General features: G+C 51.3%; 7 protein-coding genes across 7 annotated transcripts; 5 read left to right on the top strand and 2 right to left on the bottom strand.

Moving 5' to 3' along the window:
• The first annotated feature begins 2,389 nt into the window (after nucleotides 1–2,389).
• On the top strand, nucleotides 2,390–6,044 carry PV06_07526 (uncharacterized protein). Its single transcript, XM_016408781.1, has 4 exons — nucleotides 2,390–2,841; nucleotides 2,903–3,938; nucleotides 3,986–5,314; nucleotides 5,366–6,044. The coding sequence occupies exons 2-4, from the start codon at nucleotides 3,027–3,029 to the stop codon at nucleotides 5,411–5,413; spliced, it is 2,289 nt and encodes a 762-aa protein (XP_016260535.1). The 5' UTR covers nucleotides 2,390–2,841; nucleotides 2,903–3,026; the 3' UTR covers nucleotides 5,414–6,044.
• A 164-nt stretch (nucleotides 6,045–6,208) lies between these two features.
• On the bottom strand, nucleotides 6,209–8,143 carry PV06_07527 (uncharacterized protein). The gene is made up of 2 exons (XM_016408782.1): nucleotides 7,871–8,143; nucleotides 6,209–7,808 (listed from the first exon to the last, which is right to left on the bottom strand). Exons 1-2 carry the CDS (start codon nucleotides 7,967–7,969, stop codon nucleotides 6,492–6,494), a joined length of 1,416 nt encoding a protein of 471 aa, XP_016260536.1. The 5' UTR covers nucleotides 7,970–8,143; the 3' UTR covers nucleotides 6,209–6,491.
• A 2,480-nt stretch (nucleotides 8,144–10,623) lies between these two features.
• PV06_07528 (uncharacterized protein) lies at nucleotides 10,624–12,655 on the top strand. The gene has a single exon (XM_016408783.1). The coding sequence runs from the start codon at nucleotides 11,153–11,155 to the stop codon at nucleotides 12,254–12,256; it is 1,104 nt and encodes a 367-aa protein (XP_016260537.1). The 5' UTR covers nucleotides 10,624–11,152; the 3' UTR covers nucleotides 12,257–12,655.
• A 16-nt stretch (nucleotides 12,656–12,671) lies between these two features.
• On the bottom strand, nucleotides 12,672–14,896 carry PV06_07529 (uncharacterized protein). Its single transcript, XM_016408784.1, has one exon. The coding sequence runs from the start codon at nucleotides 14,805–14,807 to the stop codon at nucleotides 14,079–14,081; it is 729 nt and encodes a 242-aa protein (XP_016260538.1). The 5' UTR covers nucleotides 14,808–14,896; the 3' UTR covers nucleotides 12,672–14,078.
• Nucleotides 14,897–15,039: 143 nt separating this feature from the next.
• PV06_07530 (uncharacterized protein) lies at nucleotides 15,040–17,360 on the top strand. The gene has a single exon (XM_016408785.1). It carries the CDS (start codon nucleotides 15,084–15,086, stop codon nucleotides 17,217–17,219), a length of 2,136 nt encoding a protein of 711 aa, XP_016260539.1. The 5' UTR covers nucleotides 15,040–15,083; the 3' UTR covers nucleotides 17,220–17,360.
• Nucleotides 17,361–18,335: 975 nt separating this feature from the next.
• On the top strand, nucleotides 18,336–21,536 carry PV06_07531 (uncharacterized protein). The gene is made up of 6 exons (XM_016408786.1): nucleotides 18,336–18,873; nucleotides 19,000–19,397; nucleotides 19,452–19,727; nucleotides 19,785–20,252; nucleotides 20,306–20,765; nucleotides 20,829–21,536. The coding sequence occupies exons 1-6, from the start codon at nucleotides 18,709–18,711 to the stop codon at nucleotides 21,177–21,179; spliced, it is 2,118 nt and encodes a 705-aa protein (XP_016260540.1). The 5' UTR covers nucleotides 18,336–18,708; the 3' UTR covers nucleotides 21,180–21,536.
• On the top strand, nucleotides 21,527–23,319 carry PV06_07532 (uncharacterized protein). The gene is made up of 2 exons (XM_016408787.1): nucleotides 21,527–21,962; nucleotides 22,058–23,319. Exon 2 carries the CDS (start codon nucleotides 22,065–22,067, stop codon nucleotides 22,839–22,841), a length of 777 nt encoding a protein of 258 aa, XP_016260541.1. The 5' UTR covers nucleotides 21,527–21,962; nucleotides 22,058–22,064; the 3' UTR covers nucleotides 22,842–23,319.
• The last annotated feature ends 451 nt before the right edge of the window (nucleotides 23,320–23,770 follow it).

Consider the following 23,770-nt stretch of genomic DNA (forward strand, 5'->3'; position numbering starts at 1 on the left):
AACCAAAGAATCATCAAGACCACGAAATTCTCCAAGACTCTCCGGAGTCTTTTCTGACATCTGCATGCATATTTGCAGCGGTATCCCAACAATTTTCTCCTCCCCGCACTATCACTCCGTTGGTGCGCACCATTGTCGGACAAGAGCAGACCATCTCTGGGGCGTATGCAAATCTGTCTAATTTTCTCTTAAGGCGGGCGCTGGGAGTCATTCTAAAGACTTGGAAATTTTGCCTGGTAGATTGGACGTGGGTGTCTTCGCATCCGGCTACTTGTACAGTATGAGAGTGCTATTCCTTGTATGTTTGTCTTCATAGGCTAGCTGACACCTGGCGGACGACACAGATGCATGCTGTCAGGCGATGATATGACAGCTCACAAGGAATGAAAATCATTGTCAACCCTCGTCCTCGTAGGGTAGTTCGACAAGAAAAGTGGCGAGATATTCTCACTCTCACGGCGTCTGCAAGTACAGTATGGGATGGAGCAGAATGGAGAATGTGCAAAGGTCAACCCTCTGAACCAAGTGGGGGACCCAGGCGACGTCAACGCGTCGTAGAGACTTTTTCTTTGCGTTGAGTGGACAATCCCTCCGGATTTTGAAACATTGGTCCTGCAGCTCTCGGTGGAATGCCTGCATGTTGCCTCTAGTTGCCGAGTCGTTGCATGTGAGAAGAGTGCAAGTCGTAGCTGAAGCATGTGGCTCTGGGGACTGCTCGATCTCAACTGGAACGATCTCGGTGGGCTAGGTGTACGGAGTACAAGCAATATCTCTCTTTCGTCGTCGGCTCGGGTTTTTTTTCTGATGGTGGTTGGTGTGGAGAGTCAGATCGCGCTCGTAGCGGATGTCCCTCGGGTTTTGAGTTCGCCGTGGCAAGGAAAGATGAGCATCTAGGCGTGATGTGAGTTGCAGTCATCGTGAGGCTCTGTGCCCCTGTGATTGCCTCGGAGCATCAGGTATCTTCTTGTACTCGGTATTATTTTTTAATCCGTTCGCAATGTACGAGTATGCTACATTGTCCTGTATGCTCATTCTTGTGCCACATTGTTGTGCTTGTTCCGCTAGAGCCTGGGTAGTCGTGGGCGGACTGGTGGACTGTTCACTAAAGTGACGCAACAATGCAGTGGGACTTTGGAGGCTTGGATCATGCTGGTGCCATCTCTTGGGGCCGTGCTGGGCCGGTGTCAGGGCTTGTTTGTCAGACGTTGTACCTCGTACCAGTAATAAGACTCACCTTGACGGGTCCTTGCAAAGAATCGAATCATTGTTTTCAACCATCAGATCATCGAACGAATTTTGCCGTTTGTCTCTGAGCCGGCCGTACAGTAGAATTTGCCTAGGAGCACTAAATCTGGCAGGTGAAGCAACGAAGACGGAGGCCATGGCTGGACATGGATTAGTCGTGGACCCCTGGTAGCACCCACGAGGCCCTGTTCCCGCTGATCAGCAGCTTGCTGTTTCGGTGGTTCGTTTACTGACAAGGAATGCACCCCTTATCCCTGCGGCCGGGGGTCCCTTGTGCAGGCTTTTGTATTTCGACAGCAACTCAGACAGGCACACAGCTTTCCATCTTGATCGGATCGTCAAAGCATTCGTAGACCGGTAGATACGATCGAAAGAAATCTATAGGATTGTGCTCTGCTATCTGCATCACTTTAGCTCGTAAGAGTAGACAGAAGCATGTTTCGGACCTGAGCACGGGTGACACATCTGCCAGTCTAACCTGGTCTCTGCGGGGCAAGCAACATTGTTGCACCCGAGGCTACTACGTACTTGATACATCATCGCCTGGTTGCAGCAAGTCGACCAGGAGGTAGATTTGACAGACCGGTGATCTGTGAATGTCAGCACGGAACTTCAAGCGTCAAGCGTCCCTCGCGAGTGAAACAAGCTCCTTCTAGCAAATAACAACACTGAGCGATTCGTGAAGGCGGGGGGTTTATAATTGGACCAGGTGATGAAGAATGGTTCGTGGGGTGGGAGGGTACTGTACTGTAGATGGGTTATGCATCTGTGGATGGCGGCATCATGCCTGGGTAGGAGGTACTCAACGTGCCTAGGGACGGAGTAGGTTAGGTACGGATCCTAGTAGGTATGGTCGGTATTGGGGGAACCTTACCAGGTCACCCCAGTACCTCCGTACTGACTGCAAGGTGCCTATGAACCCCTAAGTCAACGAGCAATGGGGAGTCCAGTACCTGTACAAGTCCCGTACGAGTACTTACCGTACGCGTCCAAGTACCCTACATTCCTCGGGCTAAACCAGGGCGGCACTAATGCCCGTGAATGCAGCTGCCACTCTCTGCAGTCTCTCCTGATCCTCCCGCCTGCGCCTGTCTTTGATTACCACCACCACTTTCAACACCAGCAAAACCTTCCTTCCGTTTTCCCATCCTCCCTTCACCTGCTATCCCAAAACCAACAACCACTCTCACCATCTTTCCTCCCTTTGCATTTTGCTATTTCCCCCCCAAATTGCCATCCATCAATTGTCTTCTTCTCGTTTTCTTCTTCTGTTCGACCTCACCATCCGTTCGTCGACCTTCCTCCTCGCTTTGCAGCCGCCTCCTTTCTTCACACGCGTTCCGCGGCTGTACCATTCGTTTCATGGCCACCCTTCCACCTCGAGGTTTTTAGAACCTGGGAAGACGGAGTCTCTTCCTCCTCATTCGCTTCTACCCTTCGACATTGAACAGTATCTTTTAATCGACCTTCGTTTCTCCTGTCAAAACTTTGAGGATTTCCAATCCGCATAACAACTTCCCCCTGGCCTAATCTGTTTTTGGCCCTACCCGCTTTCATGCCGAGTCTACGCCTCATCTAAACATTCTTTGAGACAAGGTATGCTGCCTTTCCAAAGCCAGTTTCAATCTTTTCAAAGAATCTAATCTCAATAAAACAGCCTCGCCTCCAAATTGGTACCCGTGCCTGCGCAGAAAATCGAGTTGTCCGGTGTGAGGGTATTGAGACAAGAGCTGGCTTTTGGTCCCCCACTGCTCTGACTGAGACATTCAAAAAGAAAAACCATGGCTGCGTTGGTTCAAACACTGCCAGCCCAGACCACGACCGTAACTATGATCGGTCGTCCATCCTCCTCGGGAGGTTACCCTTCTCACGCCTCTCAAGGTCAAATGAGAAATCATGCCCCAAGTCGATATAACAATGTGTCAACGACCGGCTACAGAGGAGTGCCAGGAAGTGGTCCGATAGCTCCCTACGCCTTCACCTCGACACCACAGTTAGCAGCCCCCAACAGCAATGCACGATTATTTGCCCACAATCAAGGACGTTCGAGGTCATCTCCTAGCTCCCCACCCGACACTCCAACGAACCTACCACAGATGGATTTTGGTGGACGGCCTCTCTCCTTAGGTCTACCTGCAATTCCATCGACAGGCTCCCTGATGGGCATATCCACCAACCTTGCACCCCCCGTTTCGTCTGCCACTCCTAAACCATCTCCAGATCGATATCGAAGAAATGGACGTCGGGCAGATGGAGAGAGTCAAGTCAATCGCCCTGAGAGCCATCTAACAATGCCTTCCGGGTCCGGGATGGCTGCAGTCGGCTCTCTTTACAACCACCCTGCTCAGTCGAGTAGCACTCCGTCCTTGCGTAGTCACCAATCTTATCGTGGTTCACATGGAAACCTAGCCTCAATGGGCCAGTCCAGTGCTGATGATCTGGCTGTGGGAAAGCCACCGACAACAGAGCTTGCAGCGAGATATCGAAGACGCAGCTTTGGGAGCATTGAAACTGCTGGCCTTAACCATGCGTCTGATGTACAAGATGCCTCCTCGCCGCATCCAAACGTTTTCCTCCCGTCACCTCAAGCACATCCGGCTCCAATGCCCGCCCAACGACCACCACACAAGCATACGCAGAGCTCTGATAGTGTTGCATCGTCAAGGTCCACTCATTCGTCCCGACCCAGTTCGGTAAGTCACTTAAAGAATCTGTTGGATCTAATCTAATGTGTTTTTAGGCTCGTGCAAATTATGCCAACACAAATAGCCCAGTCTCGAACCCGTCACCGACTGCTTCCCCAAAATCTGATCAAAGACTGGGTGTTCGCTCTCCTCGCTCGGGTGATTCTAGCATTCGACAACCTTCTCCACTGTCAAGACCAGCAAATTTACAAGGTGATGACGTCGAAGCAAAGACCCAATCGTCACCTGCGGCGCCGCAGCAGCCACGGCTTGCTGCCAGCCCAGCCATCGAGCAGCTCGCTGCCCTGAACCAGAAGAGTGGGACGAAATCCAAATCGAAACTACGACGTGCTTTCTCGTTCGGAAGCGCTGCTGAGTTGAGAAAGGCAACCACGCAAGGGAACCATGAAAAGAGTGTGGCCAACAAGAATGCGATAGCGTCCAAGAGAAACTCAAAGTATGAGGACGAGCTTGAGCCAGAGCAGGCCAGAATCGCTGAGAAGCAGGAGGCTGCTGGTTTGGGTGAGAGCATTTACTCAGGACAGGGTCATTTCTTCACGGGATCAACTGACAACCTGTCTATCTCATCGACGGCCTCCTCGGCGTCCGTTATGCTCCGTAAAATGGGCAAAGGCGTCAAGAAGGGCACGCGATCTCTTGTTGGCCTCTTCCGGCCAAAATCGGTTGTCGGTGTTCCAGCAGCGGATGGACCAGTTAACCAAGCAAGCTTGGCACAAGTATCGATGGTTACCGTTGAAGCTGAAAGAGAAAAGGTCAATGTCAACGTCAATCCTCACGACCAGGCTGGCGGTGGTACAGGTTTCCCCAAACTTGAACGAAATTCGATTGAGACTAAGCTCTCATTTGATAGTGGCACTGTTTCAAGTGACACACGCTCCCGCCGGAGTATCGTCGGTGGCGAAAAGGAGCGCGCAGAGGTACTTGCTGCTGTGAAGAAGGGCATCCTAAAACGCGCAGATTCAAATCAAACATCACCTAACTTGAAGACATATGACTTCAAGGTGCCTGATTTTAATCTACCACAGATACCACATGTTAACGACTCACCAAAATCCAGTGCTCCAAGCACTCCTGCCGACGAAACACCCAGATCTGGCCATCGCCGTACTGATTCCATCACCATCGAAAGCAACGACCATGACGACTATTTCAGCTCCATGACTAGATTTGTCAGCCCGGACACGAAAGAAACCCCAATGACTCCTCAAAGTCTGATGCGAAACATTTCCTTTAGCCCTCGCCTCCAGTTCTATGATACCTGGCCGAGTGGCGAGTACGACCGCCGTGGGGAGATAGCAACTTGCAATCGGTTGACTCCAATGCTTGCTCAACAGATCAAGGAAGAGCTGAACACTTTCAAGATGGTAAGATTCGCGTATACCTGTTAAAACATGCCGTTATGCTAACAAACTCAGGAAATGGAAGTCCACGAATCCTCCAAAGTCTACACGCACTTTTTCTAACGGTTCGGATATACCTTTGGATATCAAGAGAATGTCACAATCAGACACTGGACTGCTCAAGACAGGCCATGAGACCCTGCAGGTCATTGGCCTCGCATTCTCTACGGCCATTGTCACGACATGCACATCACGGCATATTTTGTTGTTAGACATTGGCATGCAGACTTCTAATGGGCGGCAATCGACTTGGCTTGTCCCTGTGTACATTTAAAAAGCACTCTCCATGTTGCATCATTTCATTTCATGACGCGGTTGAAAGTAAGGTGTCTGGCGCTAAAACAATCAGACCCAACGGAGGGTCACCACATGGTATTGGGACGTTGATTTTGCTATGTTTTACGAGGCGTGAACTTGGCTCTCCTGCATCATCAAGTTTGCATCATCACGGATGAGACATTGACGTGGCTGAGGTGATGTGAGTCATCTCTCACAACGTTGTTCGAGTGGCTGTAGAGGTATTTCTTTGGTGCGGGCCGAAGGTTGACTGATCAACCGCCACCGCTTGGATTTACTCGAGAGTAATGATGAGTATGGAAAGAGTCTTAGTCAGGCTGGAGGAAGCAAGGCAGGCTCTCCTACTCAGGAAATTAATCGATCTTGGAGAATATTCGAACCCTTTTGTGTGTTTTGCATCTCGTATTTGTGCTCGGCGAGATTCGCTCCTTAGGCTCGCCGCTCTTGTTGTGGATGATCAAGTTCACGCTGTACTTTGCTCGACATTGATCGGTCGATGGTGGCTGTGACGCTACGCCGGCAAGCATAGACATTTCATACACGAGACAACAAGGCGGAAAGGCGCATTAACGATGGCCTTTCTTCGTCAAGCGCTAGTACACTTTTGCAAGGTTTGGATGGCTGGAGATGGTTCAAATCATATGGCTATTGAGCTGTATACACGTATAGATGAGACCGGGCAGAGAGGTAACCTCGACAAAACATTGCACACGGAGATTGGCCACTCTTTTTCCGTCACCCGGCCTCCAAAAGGTCGTCAATCGTCTGTCCCTCTCCCTGCGTCGTCGTCGTCCAGGTCTACGGGAGGCCTGTTGCGCTTCGAAAGCGCACCGGGGCAGCCCCTTTAAGAATAACTAGGCTTGGTCCCCAGGGGAACAGGCGGCGGGGGGGACGACATGACCCCGGATCCGCCGCCACCGCCAGCCGAGTTCAAACCTCCAAGCATATTGGCGGGCTTCTTCGGCGGCGGCGGCGGGGGAGGCTTTCTTGATATCGACGCCGCCAGCTCGGGACTCGTCGCCGGGGCAGGGGCAGGGGACGGTGCGTTCACGGGCGGTGGGGTCTCGCTCGTGGGGGAGCTGTGTTTCTCGAGAAAGGAGTTCAGGCGGCCTGCAACATTGTATTTCTTGTTCCATTCATTGGCCTTGACGCCTGCGGCGGAAATTGTGTCTTGATGTCGCTCACGGAAGGAATTGGCCGTCCGGGCGGCGTTGGTGGCGTCCTGGGCCGTCACGGTCGAAGGGTTAGCGTGGAGGTTCTGTGCCGTACGGAGAGCAGCTTGCTTCTCGGCCCATGTCGTCCCTGCGGGCTGACTGGATTGCGGTGACTGACTGGGTGCAGTGTATGAAGCCGCAGGAGTCGCAGAGGTGGCGGGGCCATTCGTGCTACTGGAGCTATTCATACGTGCGAAGCGCGACTGGAGTTCGGAGAGTTGGTTCATCGAGGACTGTGGCTGCGTGGGTGGTTTGGGAGACGGGCTTTTGGCGGTGGCGGATTGACTTTGTTCGTTCTGCCAGGGGTTTGAAGACGCATTGGAGCCGATTCCAAGGCCTGGCACAGATACACCAGCGTTGCCAAGCCTGTTGGCCACTGCCTGGTTGATCCCGTAATTGCTGCTCGGTTGGGAGGCCGACTGGCCGGTGGTGACCGCTTCATACGCAGGCGGTGACGCTTGAGGCGGCGGAGAGGTGGCCACGGCAGGCAATGTCGGTGTCGAGCTGGTGTTCTGTCGGGAAGGAAGACGTGGTGGTAGACTAGGTCCCGGCTTGGGGGGTTGAGCTCGGTGCGGCTCGACTTCGTCAGGACTTCGATTTACCTCGCGATGCACGGGAGGTGGCGGGAGATGGTCGGTCTTCAAGCCCGTACGATCAGCCCTGTAGGGCAACGGCGGGCCAGCTCGTCGTCTCTCTTCTGCAACCTCTTCCTCGGTCGGGCCATTCGCCGTTCGGCTTGCGCTCGAAATCTGTTCTTCGGTAAGAGGTGCGCCCCAGCCGCTCCGCTGAGGTGTTATCTCGTTGGGTAAAGCGGCGCCACCGTGATAGTTGACATTCTTCGGGGGTGGACCGAAAGACGACGGGTCTTTGAGCGTTGTCAAGGGGCGGGATACGTGCTCCGGCTCGTTTTTCTTGTTGGGATCTCGACCCTTTCCCATCCACCCCGCCTGTATTGTTGCGAGTTTAGACTTGGAAATTCTGCAGCGACACGCTGTACGCTCTTACTGACCATTTGATTTATGCCCTTGAAATCACCCCGCCACGACTCCTTCCCCCCGTCTTTCCCTTTGGGATGCCACCCATCCTTCATCACACCTCGGAAACTCATCTCGGGGACCCAAGAGGTGGGGTGGTGGAAGTATGCTGCTACCCTGGCGTCGAACGATGGTGTCGGAGGTGGGCTTTAGGTAGTGAGGTGACTCGGGTAGGATGGGAGACGTGAGCAAGCGAAGCTCATTGGCGTTACAAGTACCAGGTTGATGATGGCTCACATGCGACCAGGTTACCATGAAGGTGCAGTTGATTGCACTCGCTCTCGCTGACGTCGCAAGCCCACCAGACGCCAAGAACCATGGCTACTCTTACCAGAGTTGATCTAGCGGCAAGGGTGAGATAAGGCTGCAGCCTTGTTCACTTTCGTAAATCCGAGGAACAAATACTTGACAGAATAACTTAACATCGTTTTCGGCTTACTATGCATGAACTGTAGCCTGAGTTCTGAAATATAGCCATTGCTGCTCTGCTTCTCAATGATAGTATCTTCTCATTTTGGCTGTCCCCGAGAAAAGCAATCCATTATTACGGAGTATTGATGGCGATGGCTCTGGTAACAAATCTAGCCGCCTGCAACAATTACTGTGATTTACAGGTGAAAAGATCTAAAACCATCTTGGTATTCATTGTAGGTATTGAATACCACATCACCTCTGCTTCTTTTCGCCCTCCAATTCGCATGCGTGTCAATGTAGAAACTGGGAATCTTCATCGTTTTGCTTTGGAAAGTAGCCATGAGACACCCTGCCTCCTACATAGAAAGTGCTGCCAGCGTACTTAAAACTGGGCGAAGTCTATGGTGGATAAAGGGAAAGTCGAAAATGTTCAAGTTGGTCTGGAGGGCGAAATGCCCGTACTCGATTTCCGCAACAATTCAAATAGAGCTGCGGTCTCCGACAGAACGCTCGGGCAACAGTTAAGGTAGTTGCACCTTGTCAGTAAGTTGATCTGCGCCTCAAAACAATTGACTTGGGGACAAATGCTAGACAGGTTTGAAGTCTTTTCCAGACTCAGGTGGGAAGCGGAGAGTGGAAAGATCTGCACTTCCAGTGTGTCACAACATTATTGACCTACATGCTAGAAAACCATAGTCTGTGGTTGGCCTTCCAATTCTGGTTGAGGGTGCTTGATTCGAATCTGTCAGCGCATGTACACTGTAATCGAAGGATCCTCGATGGGAGCCGAACGATTTCGGGCTTCAATTATGATGCGGTTGAGGAAAGGGCTGAGGTGATGCACCGTTTCAAAGCTGGCGAGGCTGAGCAGCATTACATGTTCTCCATGACTGGGTAATAACAGAAGCGTATGCAAGTTGAGCAGGGTGTGCTGCAGGTGGCCCAACTAGCTTGGTAGATTCCAGCCGTTTGGAATTCATTCTGTCAGAGCCACATGATGATGATCCTGACATCTACGTCGCCGTGTGAGTATGCGGAGTTTGGGCGAGCGCACGAAGGATCGACGGATTTTGACTGTGCTCCGGAGAAACACATCCGCAATCCAATACGTTCCACATGGGAGCAATCGCGGAGACCGTTGTCTGGTCAAGGGACCGACAAGGGCATCGGACAATTTATTTCGTAAGAGCAGCCTACTGCAGGTTGCGGAGTGCGAGTATGGATAACATGGGTTTAATTAACCGTATGAAGACTTGTTTTGTTGCAAAGTGGCCAGCAGGGACATCCCGTGCATCATCGAGTTCAGATCGCCTCCTCCGTAGCTGATGGAGACAAGAGGGAAGGGCGAATGAAAAAATGGTACGAATACGGAGGAGGAGCACCGGTTTTCAATGAAGTGTTTTCGACCCTGCAAGAGTCCGTACTCAAGTTGGCCTGTAGTGGTGGTTTGATGTCTCTCCGTCTCTCCCAGGGTTCGACTTGTCTCAGGCGAACAAGAACCGTCACGGCGAGTCGGGACTTACAGCCTCCGTGATGCAGGACAACAGCCAATCGATATTCGAGCACGTGCGCATGTGGCGGAGCTATCGGACTTGCCATTGACGCCATATTTAGACATTTCTCTGCAGGTTTTGTCCGTGCAAATACGGATACCAAAGAGCACCATCGAGTTCGTAGCGTACGGAGTCAATGCGTCACAATAATACTTGTTTGTATATGGTGTGTCTGTATCTGCTTCGGGGCTCTGGCATATGATTGCACTCAGATTGGTATGGAGTAAAGGCGGCAACTCGGCACCTTGCGAGTCTTGTCTCAACGGCTCTTGAATTTCGAGTAAGGCTCTGATTGCGTGGCTCACCGGTGAGGATTCCCTCGTTCTCGGAATGGACCGAATGAAGGTGCTGCGGCAATGCAATGCAATGCAGCGTCGCCGGCGCAAGCCAGCTCGACTCCGAGGGCGTCGACGTTGGCGTTCGGACGTCCGTTGAAGCTGTTCGTCAAGGCGGTACAGAGTTGACCGTTCCAGGGAGGAAATAGCAACGCACTAATAGCGTCTAAGTGGCGGCTAGCTGGGGTTAGATACGGCATCTGCCCAATGAACATTTCATATCTTGTAGTGTCTCCTGTCAATTAGTCCACACTATACCCAACTAGGGTCTTGCACCCAATCAAGCCTTACAGGTATCATTCTGTCTTGAAGCAGTCACAGTCGACAGCCGAGACCCTCCTGCATCCTGTGCCTTGTTGGTCGTAGCGAAACGCCATGATGAGCGCCCCCCAAATCCTCACATTCCCACCTCCTCGTCACCGACTCCAGCATCCTACCCAGCGTCTTAGCGATTCCGGTGATCGTTAGCTTGCGGCCTTTCCAAGAGCTTGCCTCAGGCTTCGTTTGTTAAAGAACCGACATTTGCCAATCCTCTTCGTATTTTACATTTCCCAGCCAGCCTGTTTCATTTTGCTGCTGCGCCCCAGTTCATCTCATCCTTCTCGTATCTTGACCCTCTCCGGCGTTGTCAATCTCTGCCTTAGTTTTGGCCCAACAACGGACTTTGGCTGGCCTGACCTGACCGTTACGTCGATTCCTGCGACTCGTCTCGGGCCTGATCGCGCATCCCTGGCGCTGCCCTGCCCCCCCTTTGCCCGAATCCTCCTTTCCTTTACATGTCGGACCCTCACCCTCTCGCAGGGTCAGACTCAACCTGGATCTCAACAATCTCTTCAATCACTTCCTCTCGAGGCCTCGTATAGCCCGAAGAAGTACAGGCCCTCCCACGACACCTTCGTTTTCACCTGATTCATCACCTCATCAACCACCCTCGGGTTTCTCTCTTCCCACCACCATGGCCGGGCCTCAGGGCACCTTTACCGGTGTCACTGCGACTGGCACCGACATACCTGAGACAGACGCAATAGCCAGTATGGCCTCTTCACTCGGAGAAGAGTTTGGAAAAGGACCAGGCGCTGCGACCACAACTGACGGTCGAAATCCAGCGCCGTTCAACGGAGGAAGTGCGAGTGCAACTGGCGCAGAAGCCTCCGCCTCAGGAGGCAACTCAGCACCCACTACACTTCTAACATCTGTTTCGACAGGGACCGCTGGGGCAAGCGCGTCAGGCGCTGAGAATCCATCTGGCACCGGATCGAATGCGGCGAGCAACACCTCTGGAGTAGTCACAGTGTCGGAGAAGTCGTGCGATAGCATATCGTGTTCGTCGGGCCTCAAAGCCGCAATTGCTGTCCCGGTCATCGTTGCCGCGATTGCCGGAATATTTTTGTTCTTCTTTTTCGCTCGGAGGAGGAGAAGGAGAGCTGCTGCAGGTGTGGTCGAGTCGGAAAAGAAGCCGAAGAAGAAGGGAAAGAAATGGTCACGGCACCTGAGGGTGTTCTCGTTCGATGCTGAGTTGCTTATGGGTGGCCGATATTCTAGCAGCAACAGCATTCGAAGTCGCGATCCCAGCGTTCGAAGTGCTGGCAATAGCTCTCGCCAGGGTGCCGCCAGCGTCGAACCGAGTTTGCACAGCATCGAAGAAGTCGCCCCGCCCTATCGGGACGCCATTTCACATGCACAACCTGGAAGCCCTTCGCAGCACCGCCCCATATCAGCGGCTGGCGGTGTAGCAACAGACCCAATACTCCGAGCGGCCTCCACCGCCACAGCACCTCCTCCTTACCGATCTGTTGTGCCAGCTGGTCAGCCACAGCCGACGTCCCCTACTTCTGGCAATCCGTTTGCGGATTCTGCCCCTGTCAGCCCAATCGAAGGATCACCGTTCAATGATCCGCCAGATGAGCAGAGACCGACATTGAGCCGTGGCTCATCGTTATACCAAAGTATCAATACAGATGACGGAGCTGCCTCAGACGCTGGCAGTATACGAGAGGCTCAGGTTGGTAGGCGTGTGTCTGTACGAGGCTCAGGTACCGCACCGAGCAACGGCAGCTAGCACCACTTGTAACACATTACTGTTTTCTTTCTGTCGTTCGCAACATGGCATGGAGTTCCGGGGTACGAAACATGTCTCTTAGAAATTGTCGAAATGTCTCACTCTTGTTCGGCTCAAAGATGGACTCGAAGTGGTCGGGGAATGGTATGCGTATGATGTGGTGACATGTTATTTGATGCAATGCAGTGAACTATGATTTTGAAATGTCCAAGTTGAAACGGGTTGGAAAAGAACGACATCATCCTCGCCATTGACGAGGATGGATAGCGCGGCCTCGGGAACACGAATGGTGGCACCAAGCGGTTGATCAGGCAAAAACGAAATTACAGGCGACTCTGAAAGCAGTGCTCCCATCAAATATACGGAATATGATAATAATCATGACATCTACACAATGTTTGTCAAAGTATGGATAATTTGAACCAGAATAGTAGTCTGTATGCTCAAGTTTGCCTGCCAACCCAGTTCTCGTACGGAGTACGTGCCTTGAATACTACTAGTAAGTAAGCAATTGTCTTCAGGTGTGACGCAGCGTGGTACAGAAAGCCAGGAACGAGGTGACCCTGAGTGAGAGTCTGCAAAACCTCTCACACAAAGAGTACCAGAGAAGGTAGAGGGTCTCGTAGTGAAGGCACGAAACCCGAGTATGTACATATGTATAGGTTTACGCAAAAGTACAAAGGTGCCCAAATCTGAGATATTATATTTGGCATGCTCCCTTCCGTTTCGAGTCACTGTCCATCTGCACCCGATACGGTATTCGAGAGCTATACAGCACAGCTCGCCGAATCTTTTTATTTATTTCCTTTGTTCAAAGATGACCTGATCCCACTTTTCCATACCTTACCTATACTCGAATTACTCGGTGGAATTTTCCTGCCTCGTACATAGTCTGTACAGAGTATGGACGTCGGGCACATCTGTGGCACGTAAAAGCGGTCATGTTGTGAGAAGGTGACATTCTCACTTCGCTTGCACCTTGGATTTTTGGTGGGTTGTGTGACATGACTTTGGAAGGGGCTCATATCTGCATTGGGCGAGTACGCAGGAATGCGGTTGTGTAATGTAATATAATACTGTGCTCTTGTCTCGCTCGGAGTCCAACTTCCATTGATGCGGTTCTTGCGTCGTCCTCAGTAGTGTTGAAGCTCTGGTGGGTTGAGTGGTCTGGTTTGATAGACAGGGAGAGGAGACTGAGTGGCCGGCTTCAAGCTGATCGGACAGCAAGGCCTGTCCGGAGACGAGTGAGGGATTTCAAGAGCATTCCTTGAGAAGACTGAGAAGTGCTCCGCAACGCTGGCTAGTGATAGAGCCAGACCAATCAACTAGACCACAAGTCGAAGTCCTTGCCTCTACTCCGTACGCAGATCGGACTTTGCGTCGCTGGGAAAAACTGCGGGCCCTGTGGGATCGGCGGACACCAACTAAGTGTCGTCGATACTCCGTAGCGATACTCCGTAGCATATCCGTAATCGCATGCTCTTCGGTGCCCGTTGTCGAGTCGGAGCCTGGGGGTGGTTTCGTTCGTCTGGAAAACGGGACATGCCATCGTCATGTATATTTGAGACCGAAGTAGGCGTTTCGCCGGTCACATTTGAGGACCGGGAGGTGCCCAATACAGAGTGTATAATATAGACAGCTTGCTCGGTCTGCCGGTGGAGGAATGAACCTGCAGACATGATGGAGGCAGAACCGTCGCTCGGCCAACACGGATGTCGTTCTGCGGCATCTGGGTGGCAGCCTGCATGAAAAAGCCTCGATCTGCGGAAAGTACTCAACTGTCACTGAATAGTCATTCAGTGCTAGTCATATACAATCAGATTTAGTGGATAATTGACTTGAATCCATTGTATGCCTGCTCCATGTCGAAGGCTAGATCTCGAGCTTGTTCTTCGCTCAATTCTTCCGAGGTCTTCATTTGATTGAGTGTAATGAGCCACTGAATGATCTTTCCCCGGTGCTCGAAATCTTGATCTGTCACCTTGTTCACCGACTGGATTACATCCGACAGCAATGGGTGTAAAGCACTTTTGGAAACCATGTTCAATCGTAGCGCATCGAGGAAAGTGATGAAGTTCTCGGTTGCCGCTAGAATGAGACTGCCAGAGGCGGTTGTGGTGGGTGCAGCCACGCCAGGAGTGGCTTTTTGGACCGTCAAGACTTCATCGGCGGTGAGGCCTACTCTCAGTCTTTCCTTGGCTCTCGGGCACTCGATGTCCCATTTACGTGTAAAGGTGTCGAGGTCGACGAATTCTCGGGAGACGCTTTCGTCGTTCAGAATGGATCGATATTGCTTGAGGAGCTTTGAGCACATGTCTGAGTATTCATTTTCGGGGAGGGCATCCTTGATGTATGCTTTTTCAAGGCCATCGATCGTCCGGATAATGCTATAGATCTCAGCAAGAGAATCGATCAGGTCCCGCTCGGCAGCCGAATCTGCGAGTTTCACCTCTTCATCGAGGTTGATACGAGCTGATAGCGTGTTCGTCGGCGTGTAGCTGTAAGGTGTAGGCGCGTAAGGCAGCGGCCGGGACGATGGAGCAGTGTACATGGCACCTGCACTCAAAAGCCAAAGCCCAGCTTGTTACAAGGGCAAAGACTCGAGTCAAATATACAAGATTGACTCTTGAGAATGCGCAGTATATTCATTCTCATTAGGTGAGGAGAAGCCTGGGAGTTTCGATTGACATGCGGAGTGTTTCGGTTAAACGTCGGTGCTAATGTATTTTTTCCTGCAACAAATTCGAGTCCGATGCATGCGCAAGATTCAGTCACTTCAGACATCTAGGACAGAGCAATTCCCCAAAACATTTCGACCTTGCCCAAGATGGGGAAACAGACCAAAGCCACAAAGAAGTTCGAAAAGAGAAACCTCAAAGGCACCATCGACCGGAGAAAAGAATTTGCGAAAATCAAACAGAGACATCAGCAGAAGGAGAAAAAGAAGCAGAGGGCAGCCCAAAGAGCACAGAATGTGGAAGACGAAGACAGTGCCGAGGATGAAAATACTGCCCAAGATGGGCCTGACATGAACGAGGACGAATTTTTCCAAGAGACGTTGGATATTCCGGAAGAGAAGACGAGTTCTGAATCAAAAGCTGGGAAGGGCAAACGCAAGAGAAACGACGTGGTTGGAAATGCTGAAGCCTCGTCATCAGCAGACGAAGACTCGGATAACGATGCGCTTGGACACAAAGATCAACTCGCATCTTTAGCAGAGAAAGATCCCGAGTTCTACAGATACCTACAGGAGAACGACGCCGAACTATTAGATTTTGATGACAACGACGATGACCTTACCGAAGTCGATGAACTAAGTGAGGAGGAGCCGCCGACCAAAAAACAAAAGAAAACCGGTGCTGACGCTGGTGGCGACGAGACTACTCCAGACGATGTCACCCTGGCCATGGTCAAGAGATGGAAGTCGTCCCTCGCCGAGCAGCATTCCATCAGGGCACTGCGGCAAGTCGTACTGGCATTTCGTGCTGCCGCACACGCAGATGATGAGGAGGACAAAACTTACAAGTACAACATCGCGAGCCCAGAAGTCTATCACGAGGTATTGATGACAGCCCTCAAACAAGTGCCAGTGGTACTCTCACACCATCTTCCTGTCAAGGAGTCTTCCGGGGGCAAAGTACGCGTGCCTACTGATTCGCCTAAATTCAAGACTCTATTGCCCCTGGTCAAGTCTCATGCATCATCACTACACTACCTACTTGGACGATTATCCGATTCCAAGACTCTCAGACTGACGCTCCAATCTTTCGAGCCAATGCTACCATACCTGCTCCAGATACGGAAGTCCCTCAAGGTGATCATAAAGTCGGTTGCTTCTATATGGTCGGACAACTCTTCCGACGAGGCCACTCGTATTACTGCGTTCTTGATCATTCGTCGACTAATGGTCATCGGTGATGCTGGAATTCGGGAAACCGTTTTGAAGTCGACGTACGAAGGTGTCGTAAAAGGCAGTCGAAATACTACAGTCCATACCCTTGCAGGTATCAACCTAATGAAAAATTCGGCTGCAGAGATATGGGGCATCGATCAAAAGGTTAGTTACACCGCTGGCTTTACCTTCATTCGACAGCTGGCGATTCACCTCCGGGGGAACATCACCAAACCAACCAAGGACTCTTACAAGACTATCTACAACTGGCAATTTGTCCACTCGTTAGACTTCTGGTCTCGCGTTCTGTCAACGCACTGCAACTCTTTGCTTGAGGCTCAAAACGGAAAACCCTCGCAGTTACGACCCTTGATCTATCCTCTCGTACAGGTCACTCTTGGTGTAATGAGATTGATCCCGACTTCGACATATTTTCCACTTCGATTTCAGCTGATGCGCTCTTTACTCCGCATCTCGCAGGCTACTGAAACCTACATTCCCTTGTCGGCAGCTCTTCTGGAAGTCCTGAATTCCGCTGAGATGAAGAAGCCAGCAAAACCCGCGACTTTCAAGCCTTTGGACTTTGCCTCGAACATCAGAGCACCGTCGTCTTATTTGAAGACAAAGGTGTACCAAGATGGAGTGGGCGAACAAGTGGTAGAATTATTTTCCGAATTCTTCGTCTTGTGGGCGAAGAGCATTGCCTACCCTGAACTTCAGCTGCCCGTCGTCGTAATGCTAAAGCGCTGGTTGAAGACAGCTTCGACTCCAAGTGGGAACAAGAACGGCAAGCTTAATCAGGCACTGCTCCTTCTGGTGCAAAAATCGGAAGCCAACTCAAGGTGGATTGAAGAGCGACGAAACAAGGTCAATTTTTCGCCCAAAGATCGGACTGAAGTTGAAGGATTCCTCAAAGACGTTGAGTGGTCCGATACTCCCCTTGGTGCTTTTGTGGTGTCACAAAGAAAGTTAAGGGATGAACGCAAGAAGGTTCTAGATCAGGGAAGGAAGGAACAGGAGAAACGTCGTACAGCTCAGCAAGAAGATGAGGAGGACATCGATACCGTATGATGGTGAAAATTGCTCATTGTCCATGGACGTGGTCTCGTTAGGAAGAGCCATAGGACAACAGGAAGTAGTGTCAACGAGGATCTTTGACAAGTGTTGTGAGTTTTATTTCTGAGTTCTAGAATGTTGTTCAAGGCTTAGGCGACACCCAAAAGACTCATAATATTATAAGAAATACTTGACACAGCCCGTCGAGGCAGGGCCCAAGATGCTCAGATAGGGGCAAATATACCTTCGATTGCGAGATACGGCACCCTCCGTGTATATTTGAAATGGTCATTTCGAGTTCTACGACGCGCACAGCCTCCAAGGTAGGTAAATAGCTCAATGTCTGGCCACATTGTAGGTGATATAACGGTGGTGAGATGCTGGAAGACTACCTAGACAACAACTGTACCTACGCCGGGCGGATATTTTTCCGTTCCCGCGCGGGCGTCACACTCAGCGCCATTTGGGTAGGAAAGAATCTAGAAAGCAGTGCAAGAGTCGATCATTATTACGGGCGGCATTTCAAGTCAGATGGATACCTAGGTAGGCATGTCTACAGCTTGCCTGATTGCCATACAATTCACTGAGAGCGTTCTCCTCCTTCAGGGAGCCGTCAAGAATAGTCAATGTTGGGCTTCAAAATGAATGCGGCAATTTGAAGACTCATGCCACCACGGGCTCGTATCACCTTCTCTGCCATCGATGCTCCCTTCAATGTTGGGCTGGGAATCACGATGGAACACATCTACTACCGGATATTTAAGACAACGCACGAGGCTTAGCTGATCGATCGATACCCAACACCGTGGTCCATTATCTGCGCGAGTCGGCCAAGCTTTCCGCCCTTATTCACATGCCCCTGACTTTGCCCGTTTTCGTCAAGTACTTTGCACATCTCAGCAACCATCAGGTGATGTTTGTCTCTCACTGCCTCGTCCCAAAGTCCCCAATGATTTGGTAGAGCGACGTCGCTTGTATAGGCCGCCATCACCGCCTGCGCTTAGACTGATGGAAGTCTCGGATCTGAAGCGGCCAGGATCATGGTGGGGGGGGAAATTTGACGTCGCCCTGATCTGGTTCATCATCGTGGCCCCTGCTTTTCGCCTTGTACTCGTATTGTACTCGTATTGACTTCGTGAGGTCGACGTCAGATGCCGCCGTTGGTCCATACAGATGTCATGGCAAAGACGTTCCCGAGCCGAAGACGTGTCCATTCTTGCATCCGTGCCATATGAGATCAGCTTTTGTATCTTCTTAGACGAACCTTCGCCTGGTGATGTAGAGTCATTTCACACATCTCCTGCCTCTCCACGGGACCAATATCAGAGCAACAACAAGGGTCTCGTTGCCACACTGACGTCTGACCCTGAGTGAGCGGTACTTCTTCTACCCTCGCCAACAACCTCGCCGTGGCTTGAAATTCAACGCACTCCCTCGATCTTGTCACTAACAAACCTACTCCCTACACAAACTAACACTGCACAAGTATCCTGCCGACGACAAAATGGGCGACCCCTCGGGCGAAATGCCAATGCCATTGAGACATCGGAGACACAGCACTCAGGTGCAACGTGACTTCGTATCCCAAGTACCTGAATATCATCGAAAACGATCGCTCAGCTTCGCGCAACCGAAACCGGATGGCCTCGATATCGGGACAAGCTTGAGTGTAGGTCAATCCCTTGCAGCTTTATTGGCGTCATTGCGGCGGAAACAGCGTACATTCCAAGCACCTGTCCCAACTCAAAAACCTGGTCTAGTGAAGCATGTTGAAACTAATCTCTATGGTGACCAGGAATTCTGGGTCGGCATTGCCATCCAAGAAGAGTCCAGCACGACGCTCAAAGTTGGTATGGCCATTCATGATGGTACATACAGTGTCGACTTTGCAATCCACCGCATATCGCTTGATGACAAGCCGGAGAATGGGACCGGAGCGGATTGGGTAACTGATCATATCATTGCAGAACTACACAAGTATAGGAAGGATCATCTCTGCAAACTGCTCGGTGCTGGCGTCACTCCTGACCTGCATCACAAGGCTCCCAATTTATGTTCCAGGCTGTGGGCAGAGCTGGACATCGTCCCCATTGTATTGGAATCTACTCCCCTCCTACCGAACAAACAAGGTCGCAATCAAGGACGGATCAATGTCGACGAATTGGCCGACTCTTTTGCGAGAAAATGCTTAGCGTGGGTATTGCTGCAATGTCTTCGCGTCTTTGTCTTTTGACCTGTTTTGCATAGGTACTTTGGACCTACGAAACAACCCCGACTATCCATCAGCTACCAAAACCAAGTCGAAGTGGATCTGGCTGGCATGATACAGCTGGCCACAATGGATGATTACGAGAAGTCTGTCAGACCTCCGACCTGGAGAGCCGTTCAAAAACACATCAAAGATGTCAAAGACCGAAACCTCCGGGTCGCCTTCTTCAGTGCTACTCCGCAAGGTGGAGGTGTCGCCTTGATGCGTCACGCATTGTTGAGGTTTCTCACTCAGCAGGGCGTGAATGTCGAATGGTGAGCAGATTCCATTGAAGCCTGCGCCAAAGTTTACCTCATACTAATCCGGACCAGGTTCGTGCCTAAACCGAGACCTGACGTCTTCCGCATCACAAAGAACAACCACAACATCCTGCAGGGCGCCGTTCCCCCGAGCGTCCGTACCTCTGATGAAGCATTGGGCAAGATCAAAGAATGGATCAGGGACAACGCCGAACGCTTCTGGCTTTCTGAAGAGGGGGGACCTCTGAAAGCCCCTGCCCAGGGTGGTGCCGATGTCATTATCATCGATGACCCCCAGATGCCAGAGCTCATTCCAATCGCCAAGAAAGAAGCTCCTGATCGCCCGATCATCTTTCGGTGCCACATCGAGGTTCGGGATGATCTTGTTCTAAAGGACGGTAGTGCTGCCCAACATATCTGGCAGAACATGTGGTCAAGCATCAAGCAAGCCGATGTCTTCCTCAGTCATCCAGTACGATCATTTGTGCCCCCTGATGTGAGGAAGGAAACATTGGGTTGGCTCCCGGCTACAACAGACTGGTAAGAGAACAGACCCTCCAAAGGGAAACACCTGCTCATCTATTCTCCATTAGGCTCGATGGCTTGAACAAATCCATGGACAACTGGGATCTGTCATACTACATGCACGTCCTCCGACAGACTTGTCAAGCCCAGGGACTTCCCCAATTACAATATCCGAACCGCGGGTTCTTCACCCAAATTGCCAGATTCGACCCGTCAAAGGGCATCCCCGATGTCATCGAGAGCTATGCCAGATTCCGCGAGTTGATGGCCGATGAACCAAAGAGGAATACTCACCAACTGGTGATCTGCGGTCATGGCTCTATCGACGATCCCGACGGAAGCATGATTTACGATCAGACCATGGACGCTATCCATACACATCATCCTGACCTGGCCGATGATATTGTGGTCATCCGCCTCGGGCCCAGCGACCAAATGCTGAATGCCGTCATGTCGCTTTGCACGGTGGCTCTGCAACTTTCTACAAGAGAGGGCTTCGAGGTCAAGGTTTCCGAAGCGCTACATAAGGTGAGGAATAATATGATTGAATGCATAGATGAACATATAAACGCAAGCTGACACTTTCCTCAGGGGAAACCCATGATCGCAACCCTCGCAGGGGGCATTCCTCTACAGGTGGAACACGGCAAGAGTGGCTTCCTCGTCGAAAGGGGCGACCACGAAGCTGTTGCCAAGTACCTCTACAATCTCGTCATGGACGGCGATCTCTACGACACCATGAGCGAGTACGCCAGAACCCACGTCAGCGATGAGGTGCATACGGTCGGCAATGCCTTGAGCTGGATGTATCTTGCGTCGTCGGTGTCTAGTGGCCAACCACTGAAACCGAACGAGAGGTGGATCAACGACCTAGCTCGTGAAGCAGCTGGTGAGCCATATCAGGACGACGAACCACGTCTTCCTCGACATCTCTCGACGTAGGGGATTTCTTTACTAAAAAGGAGTTGTTGTGGGACATATTGGACCAGGGCCGACATGCCTTGTAACGTTACTGATCGTACATCACTTTTCTGCGTGTGTGGGTATCCCAAGGATCGGGTATATCGAATCAGTGGGACATTGATTTTAGTAGTGCGTTCAATTGAAAGAGAGACTTGATTCAAAGATCCCTAAAAGCAGTGACCGTTTTTTGGGAATGCAAGAGGCTGACTTCACATGGGAGCATGGACCGAAAGAGAGGCGATCACGTGCGCTGTCGTTTCGGCATGATTTAACCCGATGTGTCTTTTCCGATTTACTAATAATCGTATTGTATCTCCATACATGTTTCAACTCCAGTCTATGTAGGAGTTACTCGTCAAACAGCCATATTGGCTGCTGTCCTGTCTTGTCCCTTGAACCATCCTTTCAGCTTCCTTCTGCTCGAGAGATTTCAAAGTACAGGAATTGTCTGAAACAGCACGCGCGTTGGTGCCGGCCTTCGTCCTCTACCGTGAAGACCTCAACCAATGATGCCCCTCGTTACGACAACGTGGTCGATGGCCCTGCCACAGCCTAGTTGCCCGGATCTCACGCATCTGAGATACTAATGACACGCAACATGGATCCTCAAGCAGAACAAGCCACATGCTCTTGGGAGATCTCGATGGGCACGAGACGGCGCTGATCTTCGATTCTTGTAGTGGCTGGAAAGTACTACTACACAGGCCTTCTCGTCGGCATCTACGGATGGTCTAACGTAGCCCTGCCGAGAAATCGTATCAAGTACGGAGTACTACGCGTATGCTTTGTGTTTCTGGCATACCTTGTTCTTCCATTCACTCCCTCGCTCTTGATGAGAGCACCTAACTAACAATCAGATTCACAATGTACCGCAAACGAAATGGCTCCTTGGGTTTCTCCTTCACACGCTTCGCTCACGCAGCGGTCCCAAATTTCTTCGAAGACGAGTCGCCAGTGCGGACGGCCGATCTGACCGCATACCGCCGCGACATGTGCTACATGCACCAAATCGCGAGTACGGATCCGTATGCGCTGGATGAGCGGAGCTTCTACGTTGCGGGCGTGGTTGATAGCGAAAGTGTGAGTAGAAAGGTATACAAGGCGTTGAAAAAATACACGATACTGGGGAACGATGGGATCGTGGATACTCACAAGATCGGGCCGAGGTTCCCGCATCAATTGGCTATGCTGAACATACCCAGGCAGAAAGAACTTGTAGGAATGCTTTTCTGGTGGGAAGAGGAGTGTCAGAGGCTGAGGAAGTTGAACGCTGAAGAGAAAGAGTTGGATGGCCTGATCGCTGATGCGGAGGCCAGAGTCGCGGTGGGTACGGAGGGAGACGACTGTAGCGGACGTAGAGAAGATGATCGTGGGGCCAAACTTGCATTGGACCAGCTGAGATTCGCAAGGGAGAGGGTGCGGATGAAGAAGAGACAAAGACCGAGCCAGAGAAGGGTTGATGTTGAACAGGACAAAGATGACATCGTCATGGCTTTCCACGGTCGAAGCAAGAGCGTGCCCAATATGACTGGTCAGCTATCAGGAATGACGGACCCAAGCAACGACATCAACAGAAGGGGAGTTGAAGAGGCACCCAGGGAAGATCATGGCCCGCCTCCAGGGTATCTACCAAGCACTTGAATTGTCGGCAAGGTGCGACGGACTGTCCTTTTGCCGACCGCCGGTTTTTCAGCGGTTGAAAGACGTATTATTAGGCGACTACTTGAACCGCAGATCATATTCCAGTGCAAGGAAAAGATTCAAAATAGCCGTACAGGCTTCGAGTATAGAGCAGGGACTGTACGACTCTCGACTGGGCGCGCACAGAGTCCTTACTCCTCTTCCAACTCTTCCTGCCTCGGTCACTTCACTCAGGGAACGGGACATGGCCATCTACCCATTCGCTCGGTCGAAGATCAACCCCTATAAGCTGAGCGATGTGGGAGACCCAATGATATTGTCACATTCATCGTTCAGTGGCATGACTCTGGCTGGGGACCGTGCCCTCCAAACCTGTCTTTCTGCCTTACCACAAGATTCGCTGGTTGGCCAAGAACCAGTTCGACTAGCATGTAGTTGTTGGGATTATTGCTACAATTGAGAAAAGAAAACTGCTTCCCACTACTACTGATTCTGCAAAAGAGATTCATTCCTGGAACATCAGGCCTGGTGTACTACTACAATGTATCTCTCAGTCCTCGTAGTCCGTGGTACTCCGTAAGGTATTGACCAAGTGCCCCCCTTTAGTGTGAGAGGTGGAGCCGTCATCCTTCCCCGATCTCTTCGACGGGGCTATCTGTATGTATTCTGCCCATTCCCGTCCCGGTATCTCTCATTCCTCCCATCTGTATACCTTCTCTCGTCTGTATACCTTCTCTCGTCTGGATAGCTTCTCTCATCTGGATATCTTGTCTCATCTGGGTATCTCTCATTTCTTCCGCTTAGGTATCTTTCACTTCTTCCATCTGGATATCTCTCACTCCTTGCCTTCCCCATTCTTGACTCTTGGCTCTTGATCAATGACCGCCACCTCCGTCTCTCACGGTGGTCACGAGGAGGGCCTCTGTCTG

This window comes from Exophiala oligosperma (assembly GCF_000835515.1).
Source record: "Exophiala oligosperma strain CBS 72588 unplaced genomic scaffold supercont1.7, whole genome shotgun sequence".
NCBI classification, from domain to species: Eukaryota; Fungi; Ascomycota; class Eurotiomycetes; order Chaetothyriales; family Herpotrichiellaceae; genus Exophiala; species Exophiala oligosperma.